Here is a 23,992-nt window from a genome sequence, read left to right on the forward strand (position 1 = left end):
TAAAACGAAAGCTGCTAATCCAAAAGTAGCTAAATGACTTGAGGGATTAAGAAGAGAGACTTAAGAGCAACTTGCATAGCTGCAGTGCTGTTCTGGAGCTTAGTCGAATTCCTCAGAAATTAGTGAAACATTCAAGTTTGTAGGGTGAGTTCAGTTCTCCCATTTAGGTGAGGAAATCTTGCTAAGTCCAGTATCAGCCTTTATTCCTGTATTTTTGAAATTCAAATGTTAGGAACACTTTGCACGAAAATAAGTGCAAACCAAGGTTAGCTTCAGAAAGCTGTAGAAGAACGTTTCATGGAATTGTCACAGAACAGTTCAGTGATCTTGTTCATCCAGTTATGAAAAATACTGGTCATGTGAGTCAGTTTTAGGGTTTAAGTATCCACAGAAAGCTGGAAAGTATTCTCATGTAAGATCTTAGATAAACTTATCTCTATGGGGGGTGAAAGGAAGAAAATAGGTTATGTAAATTGTGTTGTTTTTCATGCATTTCTCTATTCATCTGACGGTCATTTAGTTAAATGTTAATTAGGATACAAAACATTTCCTGCTCTAATATTTGACCTTTCAAACATACACCGTCTTTGATTCAGGATACATTCATTATCCCTTGTATTCCTGACTTACATTGAAAGTGCAGAAAACTAATTAAAGAATAGATCAATAATGTCAGAATTTCACTCAACTAGCATATGTTATAAAATACTAATGTAGACATGTAATTTACTGGGGGTAATGATTTTCTGGAAGGCGTAGAAAATGAGAAGTTGATTACTAGAGAAAATAGCTGAGAAAAAAGAGATACAGAAGTCAGATTGTTTTTTCTTGTAATTCTGTGTTTTTGGAGGCTTCCGACCGAGCTGATAAGAAATAGGAAAGACATCAGGAGAAGAGTGAAACTGTGCTACTAGAAAACATCTCGTCTTGCGATGTCTTCCCCAGGAAGACATTTGCCTATGATTTCTATTAACTTAAGGATTCAAATCCAGGAAAATAGTGGATGATTTTAAAAAGAAAAGGTCATTTATGTTTGGTATCGGATTATCGTGCTACAAATCTACATGCAGATCTGGGTCCTGCTGTAAGTTTCTCTGAGCTGCTGGACATGTTCAATTTGCTCTGCTATTTCCATTTGTCACCTGTAAAGAATGAATTAGAATGCATCCTCTCTCATTCCCTTCTCTTCACCTGTTGGTATCTGCCCAAAGGTCACAGAAACTGCTCTTGCTGTGTAGCTGTTTACTAACTAACTCTGTTTGCATGCCACCATATAAAAATACTACTGTTGTCCTCTTGAGATGTTCAGCTTTGATGACTGTCACTAGCAATTACACTCAGCATTAAATGGGAAGATGCCAAGACCCCAGGGTATGCAGGATTACCCAATTATTCTATGGTAAATAAAAGCCAAGCACTGATTACTGGTATTTACATAGTAATAATCAGAGTTCTGGTTTGAATGAGCTGAAATGTGTTTATCCATGGATGATTTTACTGGTCATGCATGCTGTTTACAAATGACAATAAGTCATAAGGCTGTAAGTGTAAGTAAGAATCTGCTAAATTCAGCTAGATGTTATTTCCTGAATCACAGTGCTGTTTCTTGCTTCTGGGCATATCCATGTAACCCTGCTATTTCCAATGGAATAATGCGGTTGCAGTGAGGAGTGGAATTTGTTTCTTTAACTGAGGGATAGTTATGCAGTTTTACACCTGTGTGTGTCAGTGGATGCATGTGTATGTGTGTGTAGATAGAAGTTCAGGCGTGGCTGTCATGGAGCACAATGAACTTCTCTTTCTCAGCAGTGTAATTTCCATCATGGCAGTAGAAAGAAAGCGGGATTCTGTTTCAGATCTCAGCAATTAAAACCATAATGTGAAGTGCGTTTTATTTACAGCAAGAAATTCCTGCAAGCTCATTTAAACGTAGGCACAGGGAAGCATAAGCTTACACTGTAGAAGCCATGGAACTGAGAGGATATACTAGGAGAACCATTCCCCTGTGTGTGCTCAAGGCCATTTTCTCCTCTTCCCTACTGATTGGTTTTGAAGATGGGGCACTGGGCTCAGTGAGCCTGTTAGTGTGACTCATGGCTATTTCTGCATTCTGAAACATCAGTAATAATAATGGTTGTTATTAAGAAGAGGGAAAACAGATTTGCTGTACTGTGCAAGATTTGCCACGCTAAACTGGTGTCTCCTACTGAAACAAGAAGAAAATGTGATCCCTTAAAAAAAAAGTAGATTATGTGTTGTACTGGACCACAGGAATCTGAGGAATAGAAGCTGTATCTAAGTATCAGAAACAGTTATCTGCTGTAAGTTTTGTTATGGCATAAAGTGCTGTGAGGCCTTCTTGTGAACAGAGGAGGTTAGAGTCACACATGGAAGCAGCCACAATTATTCTGAGGCATGGAGTGCCGATGTTACTCAAGGGTCTCTGGGAAAAAGGCAAAGTAGAAAGTGTGAAATATTTCTGATGTTCTCTTCCAGCAGTCGTTTTTTATGTTCCTTGTAAATTCATGCAATTTCCGCTAACTTACCCTGCCTTTGTTAAGAGAACAAGAACTCCTTTCCAATACAATTCTTGATAGAATGAATTCATTTAATCTTTGTAATTACTTTGTCTTCAGGATATCCATCTGATTTAAGTGTGTTTTTTTCCTATGACTGAATTGCACTACACTGGTAAGAAATTAGTTTGGGAAGTGCTTGCATGTTTGGTGTTGGATTTTGCCCTGTCATGAATGAATTGGTAACTGCAAAGTCTGTCTACCAGTTTCCATATCAATGAACTAACATCATAATGTGCTTGCAGGGTCAAGCTGTTGCTCAGCTCTGTTCAACCATTCCCAATGTTACTGTTTTTGGAACAGCTTCATCTTTCAAACATGAAGCAATCAAAGACTCAGTAACTCACCTGTTTGACAGAAATGCAGACTATGTGCAAGAAGTAAAAAGGTATTTTTGTTTTTCTCAACTGTTATATACCGTCTGGCAAAATACCATGAAAAACACTGGGCTGATCGTATCTACGGGAAGAGATTACCCTATTGAGTTCAGGAGCTGGAATTATTCAAGAAAACAGCTTAGATCCTTAGACAAGGAACAAAATAGCAAGCATCTCTTTATTTCTTTATAAGCAGCATAAGATTTGCAAAGTAAATACAGTGGAAAGAAGAATACAGATGTGACCAGAAGACTCCACAGTTATCTCTGTATGTAGTAGCTCACTGTAGCTTTACAGAGTAAGAAGTTTTCAGTGAATCTGTAAGTTATCCAAGCTTTAGAGGAGCTCTCTGGTGTGACTCCATCTGCCTGTGCTTCTGTCTTCTGCCAGGGACTGATAGCAGAGTGTGTGATGTCAGTTTTAGTTTCAGATCCTCAGGTTTTGTTTGTTTGCATTTAGATTAGAATTATCCTGTTGCCTTCGGAAATCCTGTATGTTTTGTGTGCTTCTGTTTCCATTTATATGCTTTCAAATACCTTTTTTTGTTTCAGTTTGCCTAACTGCTTTTAGATAGCGATATCAATAAAGGTGACAAAACTGTGGAATTAATAAGAAAATCTTAGTGAAAAAAAAGTCTTTTTTGTTTTACTTGTCAGATAAATAAGAGAAAATGCATTTTCCTGTATCTTCTATCTGTTAAAATACTGACTTATTTAGTTGGGCACAGCAATACATTTCTCAAAGGATCACTGCAAGACTTAAATTCCTGTGAATCCTATTGCAAAGTGAGGTTTCTTTCTTGTTTTTTCAGAATCTCAGCAGAAGGGGTAGATATTGTTTTGGATTGTCTGTGTGGAGAAAATACCGGGAAAGGCCTCAGCCTTCTCAAGCCACTTGGGACCTACATTTTATATGGTGAGTGAAAGCAGGTACATCTTTCAAAACTGAAACTTCGCTAAGCATAAAATCATCTCAGCCACTCATTCCAAAACTGGATATTTATATGAGTGGCTACCACGTGATATTCTCTAGATTCAACCATTTCCAGTCAAGGATTTTGGAGTAGATAAACATAGGCTAAATTATTGAGAAACAATAGCTAATACGAAGAAATTCTTAAAAGAAAAAATCAGAAAATAAATGTGTTTCAGATAATTAAATGCTGAATTCTGCAAGAAGAGCTTAGGAGCAAGCGTGGATCTCTCATTCTTTGCACCACAAGAATCACACTGAGGCATAACAGCTCAAACACAGAGCAGGAGGGAACCTTAGGGGAGGCTTTCAGAGAGAAATCTGTCATTTCTGTTAGCATGACTTTGAGGAATTCAAGCCTGGGTTTCTGTTACCAAATTCCGAATTGCACACTGAGTGCTTCACATACTGAGTAAGCACATCTTGCCTGCAGTTCTGCCAGGTTGCCTTGTTGTTTATTGGTAATGCCACCACAGTCAGCTTACAGGAGTCAGCTGAAGGAATTGCTCAATTCTGCAAATGAAGAATGTATCTCTGTTGTAGCGGAAAGTGCAGTGGCATCACCGAAAAGCATTTCTGCTTCCTTGGTCTCACATCCAGTGGCAGTAACAATGAGGGAACACTGTCACTCAAGCATCTACTTGGAGTGTACAAACCCAACCTGTTTGTTATGTAGTTCCTGCCAGTGAATTTCTGTTGTGTTTGTTATCAGGTTGAAATGAACAATATGTGTATGTTCAGACTTGTAGTAGTCTGACCTTTGATGGTCAGATATATTTATCTGTTGATGGAAGAGAGGATATCACTGTGGTGATCAATCCTGTGTATTTATAGAGATGAATGTTATTTTATTGGGAATAAATGAAGAGCTGCAGAAGAGAATGGTATCAGAATGACTAATAGCACTTAACCTGTTCCTGGCTTTGAAAGAAATTGTCTTGGAATAGAAAAAAATCTACTTACAATAAGTGGTTTGATCGTCAGCATGTAGTTAGTCATGTCTGTGTACTCATCTTTTACAGGTTCATCTAACGTGGTTACTGGGGAGACAAAAAGCTTCTTCAGTTTTGCAAAATCAGTAAGTGTCCCAGCACTGTGATTCCACTCTGCTTTCCTCTAACCTCAGTCTTCTCTGAACAATGTTGCTAAATAGAAGTTTTATGGCTGCACTGTGGTCTGACACGTTTTATTCTGATATGACAGCTATACAGGAATTGAATCTGTGTACGATGCATATTTAAGTTGTTATCTATCAGACATACATCTGTAAAAACAAAGCTGGATAAGCAGTGTATGGTTTCATTGTTTTGAGAACAGTCAAGAGCTGCTTTCAAAGGATGGGAGATCCATTATTTCTAGTGTCAAGTCCTAAAGCTTGACACAAAAATGAGTTTTATTTCTGCATGTCAGTCATTAGCTACTTGCTTTTTAGCCTGTTAAATAAAATCCTTAGCACTTGTCTTGGCTGCTATTTGAGAACTGACAGATGAGTCATGTAGCATATCTGTATAGATAGTTTTCTTTGTCAACTTTTTAGTATAATTTCTGAAGATTGCTTCTCTACCTTGCTGCTGTTTTTTCCTTTCCAGTGGTGGCAGGTTGAGAAAGTGAATCCTATCAAGCTGTATGAGGAGAACAAAGTTATTGCTGGATTTTCTCTGTTGAACCTACTTTTCAAACAGAATCGAGGTAGCCTGGTCAAGATTGTGATGGACAAACTCCTAAATCTATATAACAGTAAGAAGATCAAGCCTGTAGTTGATTCATTGTGGGCTTTGGAAGAGGTAGGAGCAAAAATTTATTTCCACCTGTTGAGGGTTTTTTTTGTTTTTTTTTTTTTTTAAATGTATATGCATTGTTGGATGCAAAATTGGTTTTAAATCTGCATTCACAGATTTCTTTAGTAAATATTTCTGGAGTTCCAAACTCTCTGTGCAACATGCTTCAAAATACTAAGAAAATGTGAGTTTTCAAGATTCCTAAGCACATGAAATTTGCGACTAACTAGTGAAGCATGAAATGCAGATATTGTAATTGAAAACAAAACCTACTTTGAGGAGAAGATCAAATACATAAGCTTTACTTCTGGTTTGTGCTTGCAAACCTCACAAGCTTGAAGCTTTTCAGGAAAGTACTGAACACGTATTACAGAAAGTTGAATCAGAGTTCTCTTAAATGTAAGTTAATGCTCCAGTGATTTTATTTTTTTTCCCTTCTAATTACTCAGTTCTCCTTAGAGAAATGCAAACAAACTAATCTGATCATAGCCTGTGTAGTGACAAGCTCCTTGACCAAAGAAAACTTTTATCACCTGAAACGCTTGTACTTAAAATGACAGTAAATGAACATAAATGTTTTTGGAAGTACGAGCAGATATTAATGTACAAAGAAATGCCATGATTATAGCAGCACCACTAGATTCAGTTTTATTTGTCTGCGAAGTGTGCTCAGCCTGACACGTTGTTAAGGTTTGTGATCACTTAAGAATGCAGAATGTGAATGGTAGTTGCACGGTTTCTCTTCAGAAGGTGCTGTAACAAAATTCTGGCTGTCTTAGTACATCAGCTTGTATTATCATGCATCCGTGAGGAAACAGTAATCATCAGACATAAAAAAAAATGCATTATTATTATTAATGTATTACAGTTCCAGATAGCCTGCAGTTAGCATTTGGAGGCTGTATGGGAACTGCTGAGTCACGGCCTGAACCTCTGATTAATCCCCTGAGGTGAGCCATGAGTCAGCCAGAGGAGCACAGGTGAAGGCAATTCACCTGTGCTGCCAGAAGGGGTGGAGCCTGGCTCCACCCCTCCTGGACCTATTTAAGAGCTGGCTACCAGAGGGGAAGGATCTCTTCTGGAGATCCCCTCTTTTGGTATCTTCTGGTGAGCTCCACCCAAGGGTAAGCTCTTCCACTTATTCTCTTTTTGTGATCGTTGTCTGCTTTGCCTTACTCTCTTGATTATATGGCAATTATAACATCTTGATATCTATTGATTATAGACAATTATATTGTGACTATAACATCTTGGTTATACAGAGGCCAACTTGTTGATTATTCAGGTGGTACTGAAGAACTTGTGATGGATACAGGGAAAGAATACTGGACTGTGTTGGGGCTCCATAGCCTTAGACTGTTCATGGAACAGGATGCACTGCAAAGTTCACTGAGGCTTCAAGGTGCATGGCTAGGTGTTATGAGAAGAAGGTGCATACTGCCCCAGGTCATGCTTGTAAGGGAGCTGTGAGCATCTTCATCCTATCTCTACAACTGCTCCCGATGTGCCCCAACACAGCACTTCATGTTTCCCAGGAGATGCAAATGATCCAGCAGTGTATGGACTCTGTTTTTTCCTCTCCAGCAAAACAGAGAGGAATTACAACTTCACCAGGAAGCCTTGATCTGTATCTGTCCTGAAGAATCTGTTACTGTTTGTTCAAAATGTCTGCTGACATTGTCATTAACAAGCAACTAAGTAGTGCTGTAGCTTTACCAGCCAGTGACATGAAGAGTGGCACTCAGCTCAGCGATTGCACTAAAATGGCTAACTATTGGAGAAAATCAGATGTTGTGGTTAAAAGCATCTGGCTCAGAGCTCGAGCAAGATAAAAACACTCTGTCCTTGTCTGAATGGGAGAGCATTTTAAGAGCACTCTAAAGTAGAACTGCATTCACATTTTGGTTTTCGATGTGGTTTCCATTATTTACTTAGTAAATAACCTTACAAAGCATTTAAAGAATTCAAATGGCACAAGGCTAGATAGACATTCTGCAATTTCTTGTTCATATACTTCTCGAATTTGATCCTAAAAAAAGGAAAAAGAAAAGTATGGTAACAGTGTTCTTAATCAAGATATTTCAGGCTAGAACATGAAAAATTACACATGGTAGGCTGATCTTAATAGCAAACATGATGAGAATTTGCTGGGAGACTTTTGTTTGATAACATTTCATTTAACATTTGGCAGTACCATGTACCATCCCTAGCATTAGATTGTAAAATGTGTAAATACATCTGTTGAAGAGTGCAGTCTAGAAAACTAGACTCATTTATCATGCCTGCTCATTTTTCATGAGCTATCTGGGCAATTTACAACGAAATTATTGGCTATATATTCAGGGATGTAACAGACCAGAGATGTCAAAAATCAATTGCAAAGTATTTCTGAATTATTATTTATTCTGGGCATGATCATTTTGGTATACATTTTTGTAATTATAAAAGTAACTTAGGTCATATTCTCAAGATGAAGTTAATAATGATGCGCAGAAAAGTGTGTCATAGCTGAGGACTAATTGGAGTCAGAGTTAGGAAAGGTTGATGCATGTTTTTGTTCTGAGAAGTTTTTTTTTTTTCTTTTTTAAATGTAACTGTAACATCCTCTGGCCATGTACTCTGACATTTGGTTGCTTTTCCTTCCCTACTGAGTAAGACTGATTTTCTTGAAATGTTCATTTGATTGTTCTCAGTCTTGTTCATTAGACAGCAAGCAGTACAACCACAATTTTTACCACTGCTGTTTCCTGAGGAAATATCCTGACCTTAGGAGCACTGAGAATAATTGCGTTTGAGTGAGAGTGACAGACATGGACTTCCAGCATGGCATTTGGAAAGGAATGTTTTGACTAGCTTTTTGTGGCAGAATGTCACCCTCTCCAAAGGCTCATGGAAGAATGCACTTGTCTTCTGACTAGAAATTGACGCAGAGAGTTGAGGTCGAATCCATTAATTGACATAAAAAGGAAAAATTTCAAAGGAGCCTTAACCATGGGACACCATTCCTAATGCTTAATATTAGATACCTAGTTGTGTCATCAGATACAGAAAAGTTTTTATCTACATATGAAAGGCTTGTCATGCTTTATTAACTTCGTATCTGTGTTTATTTTCATGTATTCTTTCTGCAAATATTAATTCAGAATTGGGTTTCATCCGAAAGCATATCATAAAACAAATCCCATGTCCCTGTCAAATCTGTAGAACAGATGAAGTGATGTCTCGTTGATTGCTGATTAATATTCAAGGTAGTGTTCAAGAATTGTTACAGAGACTTACCTTCCTATTATTTGTGTTGAGCAGTGAAGGCTTGTCTGTGTGTCAAGGAGGTCATTCCAATTAGGATGTAACCTCTTCCAGCATTCTGATTTGTCTTTTTGTTCCTTATCCAAATGCTCTGGAAGTCGGTAAAAGGACTCCTAGGTTCGTCGGCTTTTGTTTAGGATGAGGATTACCCTGCCTCTTTAGTACAGTCTGCTTGAGTAAATTTAGCAGTGGGACAGAACTTGCTCTGGATGGAATTGGAAGTGACTTAATTTTCTTCAGTGCATCCAATTATTGATTCAAAGGACTTCAGGTTCTAGACTATGGACTATTCCTATGGTGTAGAACTGTTTGTGTCACTGCATTATCAGTTGGTGTTGGCTTAGGAAGGTTACTTTTTTAATCTCAGATTTATATCCATAAAGCCTAGTAAAGAAAATTATATTCTCAATTAGGACGGTAGGGCCATTTAATTATGTTAATTGATGAAAGATTTAACTAAGAAAAACAATAACACAATCCACAGATATTTTCAGATGGAAGTCTAACTGAGGAATTATTCTTCATGAGATGAACAAAATCATAGAGTAGATCAGCTGCTGTGTAAGTCTTGCTGATTTGTAGCTATTTGTTCATGCTGTCAAGTGTTTAAAATGCCAGATAATTTATAGATGGGGCATGCTTAAACTCTGTTGTGCAGTAAAAAGCTAAGTGTCTGGTAGGGTTGTATTTCATCAGAAATAGTAGAGTTTAAAGCAGAATTAGTATTCAGTGCATACTTGCTGAGTTCTGTGGTTGCTTCTTTGTCAATAGCTACAAATCTGATCTTTAATTTGCATTTGGCCACTTGTCTTTGTTCTGATCAATTTGTATTTGAGAGTTAGCATCCTCCTTGGAGGGTCTGTATCATCGGCTCTACACAGTAGATTATTCCAGATTGATTATTAAGTAGAATGAAAACTTGAGATTCTTACAAAATCTGGTGTGTTGAACAGCATGTACATGTTGCATTTTTCTATCAAAATTCTGTTCAGCTTTTTATTACTGCAGAAGAAAATGCGTACTTAAGGTAGAGCAGGTTATAGAAATAGAAGATACAAGTGCTTTCTGTAGGACTTGCAGCAGTTAGGAGTAGCAATGATAACATGTAAAACAGAACTGCCATTCTGTCATGAAAGTGACAGTGGAAAATACAGGACGTGTCATCATCTTATCTGTAGGCTCCTTTTCCTCACAGTAGGCTACCTGCTTCAAAAATTACTTTTTTGGTATGCTGGAAAGTCTTTAAATCTGGAATATTTTTGTCCATGTGGGTGACTACTGATATTATAAAAAAGCATGCTGATTACAGATCAGTTTTGTGTGCAGGAGGATTCATTGTCTCCTTCTGCCTGAAGTGAGGTAAAGAAGTACACTGTTCATGCAGTGGTAATGGTATCAAAGACCCATACTGCTGTAGGGCCAGTAGGAATGATGAAAAGCCTGAAATCTGTGGAACACAGTTATTACTTACTCTTATAAAAAAAACTAAGAGGGTAATCTGATAATGTTTCTACATCAGGCTAGTACCTTGTATTTGTGTTAGGCAGTGAATGTTACCCTATGTCGAGAGTTTGTAGTGATGATGTACTAATAATATCTTGACCAACTCCTTAGTTTGCAAATGGTAGTGCAACAACTGTAGCTTAGATTCAGGAGTATACTTTGGTACTCAGCTGTGATTGCAGTTGGTGGAATCAAAGCACTAAACACATTTTAGCAGACTCTAATTACTGTGCCTCATGGTCAGCGCATCAAATGTGTTTGAGTGGAAAGGCACATATTAATTTAATTTGCAGTGATCACTGCATATCAGTCTCGTTTTTCATCCTGAATCACTATAAGAGATGCTGCAAGTCTAGCCAGCTCTAAATATTATTTTTTATACAAGTGTGATTCTTCTGTCTCGGAGCCAGAGCTTTCTGCTGTAGTAAGTTGCTAAAGCAAAATCAAGCTGTGTTTAAGAGCCTAAACCTGAAAGGAGGGCAATGCAACTGATCGCATTGTGATATCATTATAAAATATCTGCTGATACCATATTTTCCTTTAAAGGAATCATTTTCTCATGTGTTTTAATTTTCACATATTTTTCCATTTTCTGCATGAGTTTTCAGTGTTATGAGCATGCGAAAGAAAACAGTAGAAACCTTACATCTAAGATTGCAGTCTTGCCAAGTTGTAATCCCATGGCAAGAAAGAGGACTGAAGAACACTTTCCCTCTGTACTGTGTTTTGGTGAGGGCAAAGCCATCACAACATACCTTTTTTTAGCACTGCCCAATCTCTTCAAAGAATTCAGATATTGTAAATCTTTTATTCTTTTGCCGAATGCATTGTTTAGCACCAATTTCAGTGCATGCTTTTAAATATCATCAGTATTCTAGGAAAAAAAGAAAAACCATATGGCCCATGCTAGGAAAAGAGTGACACCCCCTTACCTTCCTCTGGGGCAGAGACTTTAATTTCATCAAAGATACATCATGCCTTGCAGTGATCTTAGCTTTAAGGCAAAAAGCCTTTCATGTATCAATATGGGAGGACATGGAGAAAACCAACACATTAATAACTCCTAACATAGTAAGAGGATAATCTGGTAATATCAGATTAGGCTGGCACCTTGTTATTAATACTAAGTGTCATCTTGTGCCTTTGTTTTCCTTTCCTGTAGTGACACTATAATAGTGGCTTGTGCAGCTGTTACTTTCCTTTTATCTGCTAGATGAAAACAAATTCCTCACTTGGAGAAATGACACCTTTCTCTGCCCATATTTGAAGTCAAATGCTTCATTTAGATCCTGCATTTACTCTTCTAAGCATACAAAATAATCTAGAATATCATTATAAATATGGAAGTTCCCTAATAAAAAAAAAAAACAATCCACCACTAAATACACAAAAAGGATAATGTTTCATGAAGTGAAAACTCCCACAAACATTTTGATGTTTCCTTTGCTGCTATTACTTCCCTAACATTAGAATGCAAAGTCTGTTTGTTCTCATAGCACAAATATTTCCTTGATAGCACTACAATTACAGTTGTTCGTGAACAGCTTTTCTGATGTACAGGTATTAGCTCTACTTATATTCTGTCCATTGCGCTGCCATAGAACGTTGCTCTCTCTCTGTGTGAGATTCTGTTCCCTTTGCCGGTATAAAATAAACATCTGTAGCTCAAAGTAAATTTAAATGCCTTATCTGTACAGTACTGTTGTTTCTCTGTGTACAAACAAGTCACAGTATCACAGAATTGCAGAGGATGGAAGGTACCTCAAGATCATCAAGTCCAACCCCCCTGCTACAGCAGTTGCCTTACAGCAGCTCACACAGATAGGCATTCAGATGAATCTTAAATATCTACAGAGGGAGATTTCACAACCCCTGTGGGGAATTTGTTCCAGGGCTCCATCCCCCTTACCCTAAAGAAATTCTTCCATATGTTTGTATGGATCTTCCTATGTTCAAGTTTTAGGCCATTGCTCCTTGTCATATTGCTGCACACCACTGGGAAGAGTCTGGCCCCATCCGTTTATCTCCCACCTCCCTCTAGATATTTAAAAACATTGATCAGATTCCCCCTCAGTCATCTTTTCCCCAGGCTGAACAGACCCAGCTCACTCAGTCTTTCCTCATACGAGAGATGCTCCAGGCCCTTGAACGTCTTCATGACCCTCTGCTGGACTCCTTCCAGGAGATCTCTGTTTTTTGTGAACTGGGGAGCCCAGAACTGGACACAGTATTCTAAATGCAGCCTCAATGCAACAAATTTAAAACAAGCTTCCTGCATGTATCAAAGATTACAGAAATTCAGGGAGCTGTGTGGTACTGATGTAGTAGGTTTCAAAGTATGAATGTGGGAAAAGCAAACTGAGAAAAAAAGCTTGAGTAGTTCAGGGTAGCTTGCTTCTGTGTTCATGATTGAATTACACTCAGTTAATTGTATTTTAAAATACGGGAAGAGTAAGGGAAAGCTATTTCACTTAAAGTTTACTTCATTAACATTATATGTAATGAACACAGGTTCCAAATTTATGAAAATTGAGCCATGAGTAAGGTGATTTTTAATGAAGACTTTGCAATTTTTTTTCCTCAAGATACTTACTCTTAAGTAAATATTAATTAAAACTCCAGATAATTTCAGTGCAGTATTGTGTAGAGGAGCAAGCTGTACTTTGGAGGAAAAAATATACCTTAAAAGTACTGTGGATTAATTAGGCACCGCAGTTTTTTTCATCTAAAGCATTGTGCATACCTGATTATGGACTCCTTGCTGCTCTTACACGAATAATTTAATTCCTAGCAAATACCTATATAATTTAATTTACTTTTCTTCCCCACACAATGCTGTTTAACAGGAGTTTGTATTACTTCCTAATTCCTTCTGCCCTTCCTGGCTGTATCACTGTGTGGTGACATAACCCAGTAGTTTCTTTGGTTTCACACACTGCTGATAGCAATGTAACATGACCGTGATTTTGTTGTAAGCATGAGATAGAAGAAAGAAGAAAAGCCTTAAGGATGAGTCCATTGTAACACCTCAGATACGCAATATTAGCTGTGATTACCACAAAATAGGGTTGGGTTAATGAGCCGTTTTAGGGAACTCATACTTCACTTGTCAAGTCTGTTAAATATGTATGCTGAAGTCAGTTATTTCCAATTGTTACCTATTGTTTGTAAACACTGCGTAAAATTCCAGCTACATAAATGGAATGTAATTAAAAAAGTAATTTATTTTAATGTTGTGCTTTTTTTATTTTTTTCTTGACAGCTTCTGAAATGGTTTGCATTGTCTAGCCTGCCAGTTGAATTACCTGTGTGCATAAACAAAAAGATTTGCCATCTAGAGTCTTCATCATGTTGCTTTACATATACCGAGAATATTCATATTAGAATGTTAGTTCAATAGATAGATAAGAAAGCAGAGCCTGATGTCACTTGCCTGATGTTACATTGCATGTTAGTGGAAAGCTCTTGGGTTAGCCTGGCATCTCTGCCTGCCAGTTCTGGCTCCCAGCAGCCAAGCCCCTCGGTTCTGTCTCAGTATCACTGAGGGCCTTTGTGGTTCAGAGCATGCACTAGGGGCTCTCATTTCAGAATTATACACGTTTCAGTAAGCTGGGTAGTTGCAGAGGAACGATATCTTAATGTTTTGGAATTGAGTAGCAGACACGAAAAATTATTTCAGCAATATTTCTGATAAGCATTGATTCTGTATTCAAATATTGCTGTTACAAAGTTGGAACCTGACTAGTGTGAGACTGAAACTTTCAATTAACGTAAACACAGCCCGCAGCTACAGTACTTTTCTAATCTACTTGGTAAGCACTCTGCTAAGAATTAATTAAGTATGGAGATACACAGGCAGAAAGTACTTTTCTAGAAGACATGAGACACTGGAAATTGGAAGTACAGCAGTGAGTCATGGTACGTGTTTTTGGGTCAGGACAGATTGCCATTTTTGTTTGCCCTTATGTGCTACAGAGATAATGGCTTTCTCTAATGGCAGGTCAGAAAAGAACATCTAGACTCAGTTCCTGATGGATAAAGTGAGGCAGAAAAAAACAAACGGTGAAGGAAATAACATGGAAAGCACTGATAGATTCCACTGAGGAAAGTGTGCACTATTAAAGATAAACTAGTCACGTGCTTCCACTTAATTAAATTAGCAACAGGAGATTGTATGTGTGTTAAACTAGTATGTCACTTCTTGGAAGAAACAAACCTGTTAAATGGAGCAAGCTGCTGATTAATTATTGTGAAGAAGCAATATTTTACAGGAGTAGTCTGCTTACTGAAGTACATTAGCTGGCTTTTAAGTAACAAATTGGCACCCGTTCCCTGCGTATTAAACTGACATGATGATATGGTACCCTTGCAAAGAAGTAATGAGACCTAACTAAGGAGAGCTTCACCAGAGCACAGTGGGTATATTTAGACACCAAGGACAGAACTATGAGCAATAAGAGGATGTTTATTCTGTATTTATCTTGGATGTTTGACTCAAACGTGTTTTCTTTACAATTCATTTTTACTGTTTATGCCATAGAATTTAAACCATTCTCAAAATGTTAAAAAAAAAGAGTTTCACAGAGATTTCTTTTGCTATTTGAAAACAATTTATGGAACTTCTATTTTATGAAGTAGTAGAGAATAGAAGCCACTTGTTTTATACTCATATTTAAATACTCCATCTTGCCTAAAAGATGCTACATTGGCAGCATTGGTCCCCTGGCCATTTTCCATGGCTGATAGTGAGCAGAAAGATTCAGTAGAGCAGAAGAGAATGAAATGATTTGTGAGACTGCAAAATTACCACGGTGATAGACGTTAGCAGGTAATATGCTTTCAGCATTACTTCTCTGTGTTTTGTTTTTCTGAGTGCAGTAGGGAGCTTTCACTGGAAACAAGTTTACTTTTCTGGTTCACGTAATTTTACCCTGAGTAAAATGGAATGATCCAAAATAATATTTTAAGTTGGTGCATAACAGTCATTAATCAAGATGAATGTTCTCACCTAATGAAAATGGCTCATAAATCCTTCTTAATCAATTTAAACATAGATGAGTTTGAAGAGCAAAATTAATCTTACAACTCTTAGGCATCTCTTAGAGTAATATAGCCCAATTTTAATGTGATAATTGGGAGTTTTATTTGATAGTGCAGTTTTTTAATGATATTATTGCTTGTTACAGATAATGATATCAATTAACACCAAGGCAGCAGAGCAGATGTATTGTTGATAGTAAAGTGTTCCTGCACATATATGTATAGCCTGCTGTGAATGAACACAAAGATACTTTGTAGGGAAGATCTATGCATTATAATCACTGACTCAAATAAAATAGGCAACATAATTTAGGGTCTTCAGCTGAGCATCTGACTCTCAGCTGTTCTGTTTTTACTCAGTATGCTGGTTTGAGTATTAAAGTTCTGTTTTTGGGTGTGGTATTAAAGTGCATGTGTTTGGGAATGTAGACTGTATCTTAAAAAAAAAAAAAAAGATAAAAAATAAGAAACTAGGCCTTAGCTCATCACAGGCAGCTTCAAATCTTTGTTTATACACATTTGGTGTAACATAGTAAAGTTCATTAACCATCACAAAAAAAAAACCAAAATCCACCACACCAATCTTGGGAATAGCATACATTTTACTGTATTATCCTTTATGGCTACATCCTGCATGAGTTTCTTGAAGAGAATGGGTATAACCTTTCAGTTCTTTAGCAGAAGTCATGAAATGCTGGTTGGTTGGGTCTGTTTGTTTTTGTTGTTCGTTCACTGTTTGTTTTGAAGTTCTTGCCTATTTTCTTGAACTAGCTCATACACACCATTTGAAGTTTTGGTACATCAACACCTAATTGAATTAGATTAGAAGCTGTCTCAGCTGAATGAGTGGCATCTTGTTACACAAAGCCTTATGCTTTAGCTTCCTTGCTATGAACTGCATAGCAATTTGATTTCAGTCAGTGTAATACTAAGTCAAATGAGTATTCATGCATGGCCATTAAAATTGTAAACTAAATCAGTTGTGTTGGTACAGGGTTAAAAATCTTTAACAGCGTCTCAGAATGAAACATTTTTAACTGTGCCATAAAAAACATTAACAAATAAAGCAAATGGGACTGAAAAATGTATTGTAAACTTGTCTGGTAAACAACAAAATAAACTCAAATGCCTTTCACCTTACCTAGATGAATGACTTCAGTCTTACTGTTAACTGATCCAGCTCAAGGTGAGGATAAGCACAAATCATACTAATATTACAACTGTAAAACAATTTAATATATCTGTGCTTTTTGGTTTCGCTTATGTAGAATTTTAATGAAGGTATAGAGCAGCACCCAATGGTCAGATCTGGCTTAGAGAGCTTCTTGAATAATGGAAAAATATGACTATGACTTAAGAGTAATTAGATTTGCAATCCTCATGGCACTACTTCGTGAAACCAAAAAAATTTAAACAAGAAAATAGAGAAGAAATATTTTTTCATTTGGATCTTTAGAGTCCTTTGGTATTTAGCGCGCTGAGATTCAAGAATCTACATAATTGACTTAATGTCTAGGGAGGGAGTTTATTGGAGAGCATCCATTGTTGTGAAAGAACAATTTTGTGTTTTTTCACACAAAATTAATGTGCTCGTGTAATCTGATCCTAGTTGGTGGATTTGTGTATGGAGCTTCCCAGACTTTGGAAATGATAGTGTCAAGTCATTTTAATGATTACATCTCTATTGTCTAGAAGTCTAAATGTCTGCTCTATTTTGTAACCAGTAAGTTTAGTTTCCAAGTCTGAAAGTATTTTATGTTGTAGTTCTGGAATAGAGAATAATTCGTTCTCCACACTTGTATTAAAGGAGGGTAACTACTGCAAGGCAAAGTAGTGACAGTCCTAAGTGTTGCTTCGATGGAGTCCTGCAGAGAAGAATTTAGTGTTTCTCATTTCAGTTGTCATCTGGCATAACTGTATGTATGCAAGCACATATTGAAGAATCACCTAATGTGGTGCAAGCTGATGTGTTTTTAACTCCATGAGGCAACATCCATCCATTTGCCCAGAGGCAGTTAAGGCATGCATTGACTTAGATCACCTTGCAGCTAGTTTGCTTTTGGAGGCAATTATGAATATAGTGAAAAAGATTCTTCTGTCTCTGAAAAGTGTTCTGCAAATGTCTAGACAGTGCGTGTGAAACACTGTGATTCTGGAAGTATTTCAGACTTGGAGTTCTCACATGGCTGTGAAACAATACAGTTCCAGAAAGGCTGTCTCTAATCTTTCACTTGTGTGTGAAGAGAGATCTCTGTTTGCCAGCTTCCCACAGAGAAGCAAGCAGACAGGATTGCTGCTGCAAGGCTGTGCTGAGGAAACCAACAACGTTGACCTTCTGCAGTCTGGGCATTATAATTAGAAAGACAACAATGCACAAAGCAGTGTGCTTGTAATTAAGGGTATGTAAGGGGGAGTGGAGGAGGGGGAGTTTCATGACTCTCTTAACTATTAGAATATGCTTATGGGAGAGAGAACGAATGAGACATATTAGTGGGTTGGTGCAGTTTTTTTCCAAATATTTTTTCAAAGAGGTCACAAGGCAACATGGCTGAGGCAAGAGTTTAAAAGCTTATGTTATGGAGCTCGATAATCGATAGATAATAACATAAAATATCTGCTTTTAATTGCAAGGTGATAAATGTCATAAACTATTTCCTGCTGTAAATTGTGAAGACATTGTGATGAAATGGACCAAACTGAACTTCATATTTGAATTTCACTTACACAAGAGACTGCTCCATGTTAACCAAATACAAAGGGCTTCTTTCTTTTGTCTGCTGCTGCCAAAACTCCTTTGCAGCCAAAGGACTTCTCCACAGCATAAGAACTGTTGCTGCTCCACAGCAAACCAGATTTTTGCTGGAGTGGAATGTGAACCACTGCACTTTTGAATATCCCAAAATCAGGGGTATCTGGGGCATCCTTATGTGAATAGTTGGCTGCAGCTTAGTATAACCTGTTATTGCTCAGAATGAGAGAATAAAGGGAATACAGGTGACCAGTTCTAAGATCCTGTATGTGGGCTTTGATGTGCTAGTAAAATCTGGGGCCATGCTACCTTAATTTCTATCAGCAATCCCAGCAACTCAGGCAGCAGCTGTGAGTCAGTGGCTCACAACTATATAGCAGCAACCAGAAGCACAGTGCAGGAGGGAGGGATCAGTGAGTTTGAGGAACTCTTTATCACAGTAGTTCTGTCTCTTCCACATAATGTTGTGCTCACTTTCAGATTGGTTAATCTCACCCTAGAGTTGATATGATTGTATTTAGCTATTGACTAGACAGATGGCTGAAGATCTGTATTCAGGAGTTCTGGCTTTATTGCTACTCTGAAGAATTCTACCATTGAATTCTAGAAGCTTCTTGCTGATTCACAAGATGTGGCTTTTCTTCTAGTCTGTGTTCTGGGGATTTTTTTCACCAAATCTCCCTTCAGAGAACACCCTTTGAAACTAAAAAGGTAACTTTTTTACAGTATTAATTGCTGTTTGAAAAGATTTCCTTTTTCTTCAAGCTTATGCAAATAATAAGTGATAATGAGAGGCTACACTGTGCTAGGTCAAATCAATATTTGCTTGCCTTATCGTTCTGCAGGCTATTCTAAGGTAATACACATAGTCTAATAGAGATGTTCCTTCTACAGTACTTGTCTTACAACCGAAATGCTGGCCTTTAACTGTTGAAGAAGTCTCTGTGTTGGTGGATCCAACTTCAAAGTCTTTTTTCCCCTGCTTACTGTGTAGGAAGAACTCCCACCAGATTTATAATCTAGGTCCTATTTCGTAGTTATGAATATTTAATTTGATATTGGTTCTTTCTTTTTTCTGCTTTGTTCCTGTTGACTTCATAAGTAAAAGCTGGTAAGATTTGGTTCAGTTACTCTGTAATTGCGAGGCTTTAAATCTCTTTTTCTTTGAGTTTCATCAAGACAAAAACAAATACTCATTGATGTCAGCAGGAGCTTGTTGGAATAAGGCAAGAGTGAACAGTACAGTTGTGCAGCTGTAGTTCTCCGTGTAAAAAACATATAATGTAACAGATCTCTTCGGTAGCCAAGGAAGGATTTGAGTCAGAATTTGCCTGTAGCGTCAGTTTTTATTCCTTTGACATTTTTCTCATCTTGGGTCTGGTTTTAGTCTTGCTGCTATGGCAACATACAGTGAGGCAAAAAGGTATTCCAGCAAAAAGGTCTCTCCTTGCTGACGGGCAGCGGGAGGGAGTGGATGTTGGAGCTGTTCTTTGCAGCTGGGAATAGCAATGGAGGAATGAAAGGGATTTTAAAATGACCTTCTGTTTGCATGTATACAGGAAAAGACACTGGTGCAAAAGTTCAGGGTGACAGCAGAAAACAGGTGAGTCAGATTCAAATCATTCTTGGTTTCAGATGAGTACTAGCAGGATGATGTGATGTATTCGCTTCCATAGCCCAAGTCATCTTCCTCCCGTGTTCTCTAGCTCTCTAAACAGATCAAAAAATTGCTGACTATACTAATTTCTTAGCACTTCAGCAATTAATTTTGATTGTATCTCAGTTTTCTCCACGCTTTTTTCCCTGTCGCTGTTGGGCCGCAGGTACCTTAAGATCATTGTGTCTTCTTGCATATGGTCAGTCCTTGATTTCTGAGGTAAGAACTGACACAAGCAGGAGTGGAGACTATTCAGAGCCCTGTAAATACCACATTTATTGTTACAGCAGCCGAGTACTAGAAGCACTCTTCTGCTAGCTGTTTGCTACGTGGTGCAAGCAGAATATTCCTCTTACGAATGCAAGTGGTTCCCATGAAGGTGTGCTGTGGTCAATACTCTCTCCCAGACAAAACAATGCCTGCGAGCAAAAGGATGTTTTTGACCAGATACCTGTGTCGAATGTCAGTAACCATACTTAAAAAGCTCTTTTACAGAAACTTGTATGGAAGACAGCCTGAGAAAGAAACACACCGCAAACTCACCAAAAAAAGCTTAAAAGAATTCAATGTGTGGCATAGTGAAATATTATTTCACTAAATCATGTTGCGTTAACGTGGGAGAGACATGTCAGTATTAGTGAGGAGGAGGAAATGTGCCAGCAAAACAACAGGACTGCATTTTGACAGAAGTCACTTTGAGGAGCAGGCAGATGCAGTCTGTAGTGCTGGGGAGCCCAGCAGCTGCTCACTGTGTGCAATACAGGAGGGCTGCATCCAGAGCACCAGATTTCTGTCCCTGATCTTAGCACAAGCCACACTAACAGGGCTGTTGCAAATGCAGCCTAAAAGGAAGATACACTTTTGCTCTCTACATCCCATGGCCTAGCACTGGCAAAATCTGCATAGGGAAGAATATCAGTTTGCTCTGCTCAGAGCTACCAGCAAGTTTGGGAGTTATTGTCCTTGGTTCCATAAGCTTCCTGCCTTCCGCAGACAAAAGCTGAAAAACATAAACCAGAAGACGGAAACTACATAGGCTTTTTCTTTGCATGGACTGCCACATTGTGTGGAAGCCTGTATATGCCAGTGACATGAAGGTAAATTCTTCTATCTGAGAGGAGCATCTGCCATTATAATGCAGCTCACACTTTATATTAAAGACAGCGTAGCCTTTAATAGACCACAGCAGTGCTTCTGATAATAAAAATCATGTTGCCTCATGGCACTTATGAAAGCTGTAGTATGAAGTGCTTTGCTTATGGGGTCTCTCAGCTAGAATAGTCTGCAGCATGCATCTTTTTCTTCATTACTGCATACAAATGATGCTTAAATAAATACTATTGATATTAATGTTTGTAATGCTAATGGAGATAGCTCATGAAAATAGAGGCTGTTATGAAACAGCAATGGAGCAGAACCGGTCCTAAAATGAGAAAAAGACAAGTTTTTAATTCAGACGATTCTAGCATAAATCTGAAGAAGATTTGGATCATTACCTGTGACACTTGGGTTGCCAAAGTAACCTTGACTAGCCAGCTGATGTTTGCACACTGCATGACACTGTCACCATGGAGATCCTGTCCATGTGATTTTTGCAGACATGATGCAGTTGCAGGCTCTGCTGACACACGGCAGTGAGATAGAGAGGAATTAATTATTGGTAAGGAATGTTTTTGCCAGCAGCTCTTCTTTCTGTCAGAGAGCGAGCCTGCACAGAGCTAAATTTCTTATTTGTTTAGCTGTTTGTAGCAGGGCAGGATGAGTTGTATGAGGAAGCTCTCTTGGCTTTCACGTGGAAAATTCTGAATTCTCCTGATGGGAAGTTCATGCTCTCCTGATTTTGGAGAAATCCAAAATGTCCAAACTGTTCCATGCCAAAAAAAAAAAAAAAAAAAAAAAAAGTGTTTGAAAAATAACAGCCATCTACAGAATGCATGTTCAAGTAGTGGAAGCTGATTGATCACTGGTAATATTCCTTTATCAGCTGAGACTTCCATTCTCCTAACAGCTGCTCTTCTCATCCACATGCAACTTAGCGATGTCAGGAAAATTATGCCAGTGGAACAGGGAGTGAAATTTGTTCCCACACACAAAATATTTCAAATTTTTCTCAAAAAAAAGCTTCAATTTTTTTTGTGTGTGCTTTCCTTGCCGGCATAGCAGTAGCACTCCAAAGTAGATTTTGGACTTATTTTGTGGAACAGCACCAAATCAAAGGCCATGTTGAGTGTTAGAAAGATCTCATGAGATAACCAAAATTTTTTATCTTTTCCTAGATGTACAACCAACTTATGGTGAACCAAGGCTTATTATTCCAAGCTATTCCAAGGCTAATATTCTAAGGGGAATATTAGAGAGCTGGAGGGAAACAGCCTTAATGTGACATGCTGGCAGGCTTGGACATTTTCAGTGTGTAAGCTGAGGACAGAAGGTGATTCCTTGAGATGATTTGTGGAAATAAATAGTGATAATGAACCAGAAGGTGTGGAAATAATAAGAGAAAAAAATATGATTGTAGATCATAAAGCGAATGCTGTGTTCCACTGTGCCTGTCTGGTAGTGGGGACTGTTCACATTTGGGCGCTGATCTCCTTTGCAGCAGGTGATGGGATAGAGCAGGGGATAGAACAGGGGATAGAACAGTTGGTGAGTATGGTAGGTTATCACTATTGCTGGACATGCTCAAGAAAATAAAGTACAAGTGCTCTGCCGCTATCTGGTAAATGTGCCTTTGGTAAGAGTGAAGGGTTAAGGACAAAGCCTGCAAAGATGAGCCTGTGACTGTGACAGCTTGGGCAATAAACTGCATTCAACCTCATGCAGGTAAAAGAATATCCATTTTTCTATTGCACTGGTGTCTTTCAGTTGCAGATTTTGCTCTCCTAAAGTAAATGCGCAACTTCACTAAAAGTTTTGATAAAATTGCAGATAGTACTGAGCTGAACAGCACTGCATATGATGATAAAACCATCGTGTTTTAACGACCCGCTAAGAAATCTACCCATGGCATTTATTGTTTCTAGCCACTAAACATCTGTATTAAGAATACGGGACTAAAGTCCCCAGTGTGTTGTACTGGCATAGCAAAAAATACAGTGCACAGCTTTGCAGACTCTTATTTTACTCCTGGGACTGGTTCCTTTTAAGAGCCAAATACAGAAATGGATCATAAATAGAACATTTTCTGACCAGCAACGTGAAGGCGTTTATGCCTTTCCTCTCCAACCAAGATCTGTTGGCAGTAATTGTTGCTCTTCTCAGTGTGATACACAATATAGTAGGACAGAAATGGCTGTGGTACAAGAGAAACTCTGAGATCCCAGCCATAACATCCCCTCAGGAAAATACCACTGAATAGTCTTTCCCACAGCAGGCTGTCTTTGCTGCCTTTGTCATTTTCTAGCCTGTGTTTGTATCAAGACTTCTCTGAAGATTTATGTTTGGGTATTGGTAGCACAACATCTATTTAAATGTGCAAGTGTGTGTTAATGGATGAAATTTACAGAGCGATGTTAAAGCTGCTTGATAGCCTGTAATGCTGGCACAATGCAGTGAGTGCTCACAGAGCTCAGAGAGCGTGCGGCACTTGGGGAGTTATGGTGGAAGACGAGTTTTGAGTGTTTCTCACAGGGCCTCGTAACTGTGACTTGTTATTACATAGATCCTAATTACCAGATTTATTGTCACTGCTCAGTGGGGAGATTTAACAAATTATCCACAACTGTGCTACTTGTAAGGCTGAAAGGGATGGGAGAAACACACTTGCACAAAATCCTTTCTTCAATTATGAAAGGATACTCCCTAAAGCAAATGCAATTGTTTCCAACTGGGTTTGAAAATTCCTTTTCCTGTGTTTATTACCATTTTTCATTAGACTGAAAAGATACGGAAAGCTATTTATGCTGCAGAGAATGTTTAAAAATACAATACATCAAACTAAATGAATATGATGCAGAAGTGTGAATTGTGTTTGGGGGAAAAGGCAAACTTTGGTTCCTTTAATTTCTCCTTTCTATTATTAATTGCTTTCTTCT

At 38.1% G+C, this 23,992-nt stretch overlaps 1 protein-coding gene across 2 annotated transcripts in view; it reads left to right on the forward strand.

Annotated features, from left to right (window-relative positions):
• Nucleotides 1–23,992, forward strand: part of VAT1L (vesicle amine transport 1 like) — a 46,713-nt gene that overhangs the window by 15,938 nt on the left and 6,783 nt on the right. For both annotated transcript variants that reach the window (XM_042821472.1, XM_042821473.1), the window contains exons 4-7: nt 2,822–2,964; nt 3,765–3,868; nt 4,948–5,003; nt 5,515–5,709. In XM_042821472.1, the coding sequence (XP_042677406.1) occupies nt 2,822–2,964; nt 3,765–3,868; nt 4,948–5,003; nt 5,515–5,709 (498 nt within the window). The remainder of the gene's footprint in view (nt 1–2,821; nt 2,965–3,764; nt 3,869–4,947; nt 5,004–5,514; nt 5,710–23,992) is intronic.

Source organism: Centrocercus urophasianus, unplaced genomic scaffold (assembly GCF_019232065.1).
Source record: "Centrocercus urophasianus isolate 14NV4802_14NV808 unplaced genomic scaffold, USGS_Curo_1.0 seq_2, whole genome shotgun sequence".
In the NCBI taxonomy this organism is placed as follows: Eukaryota; Metazoa; Chordata; class Aves; order Galliformes; family Phasianidae; genus Centrocercus; species Centrocercus urophasianus.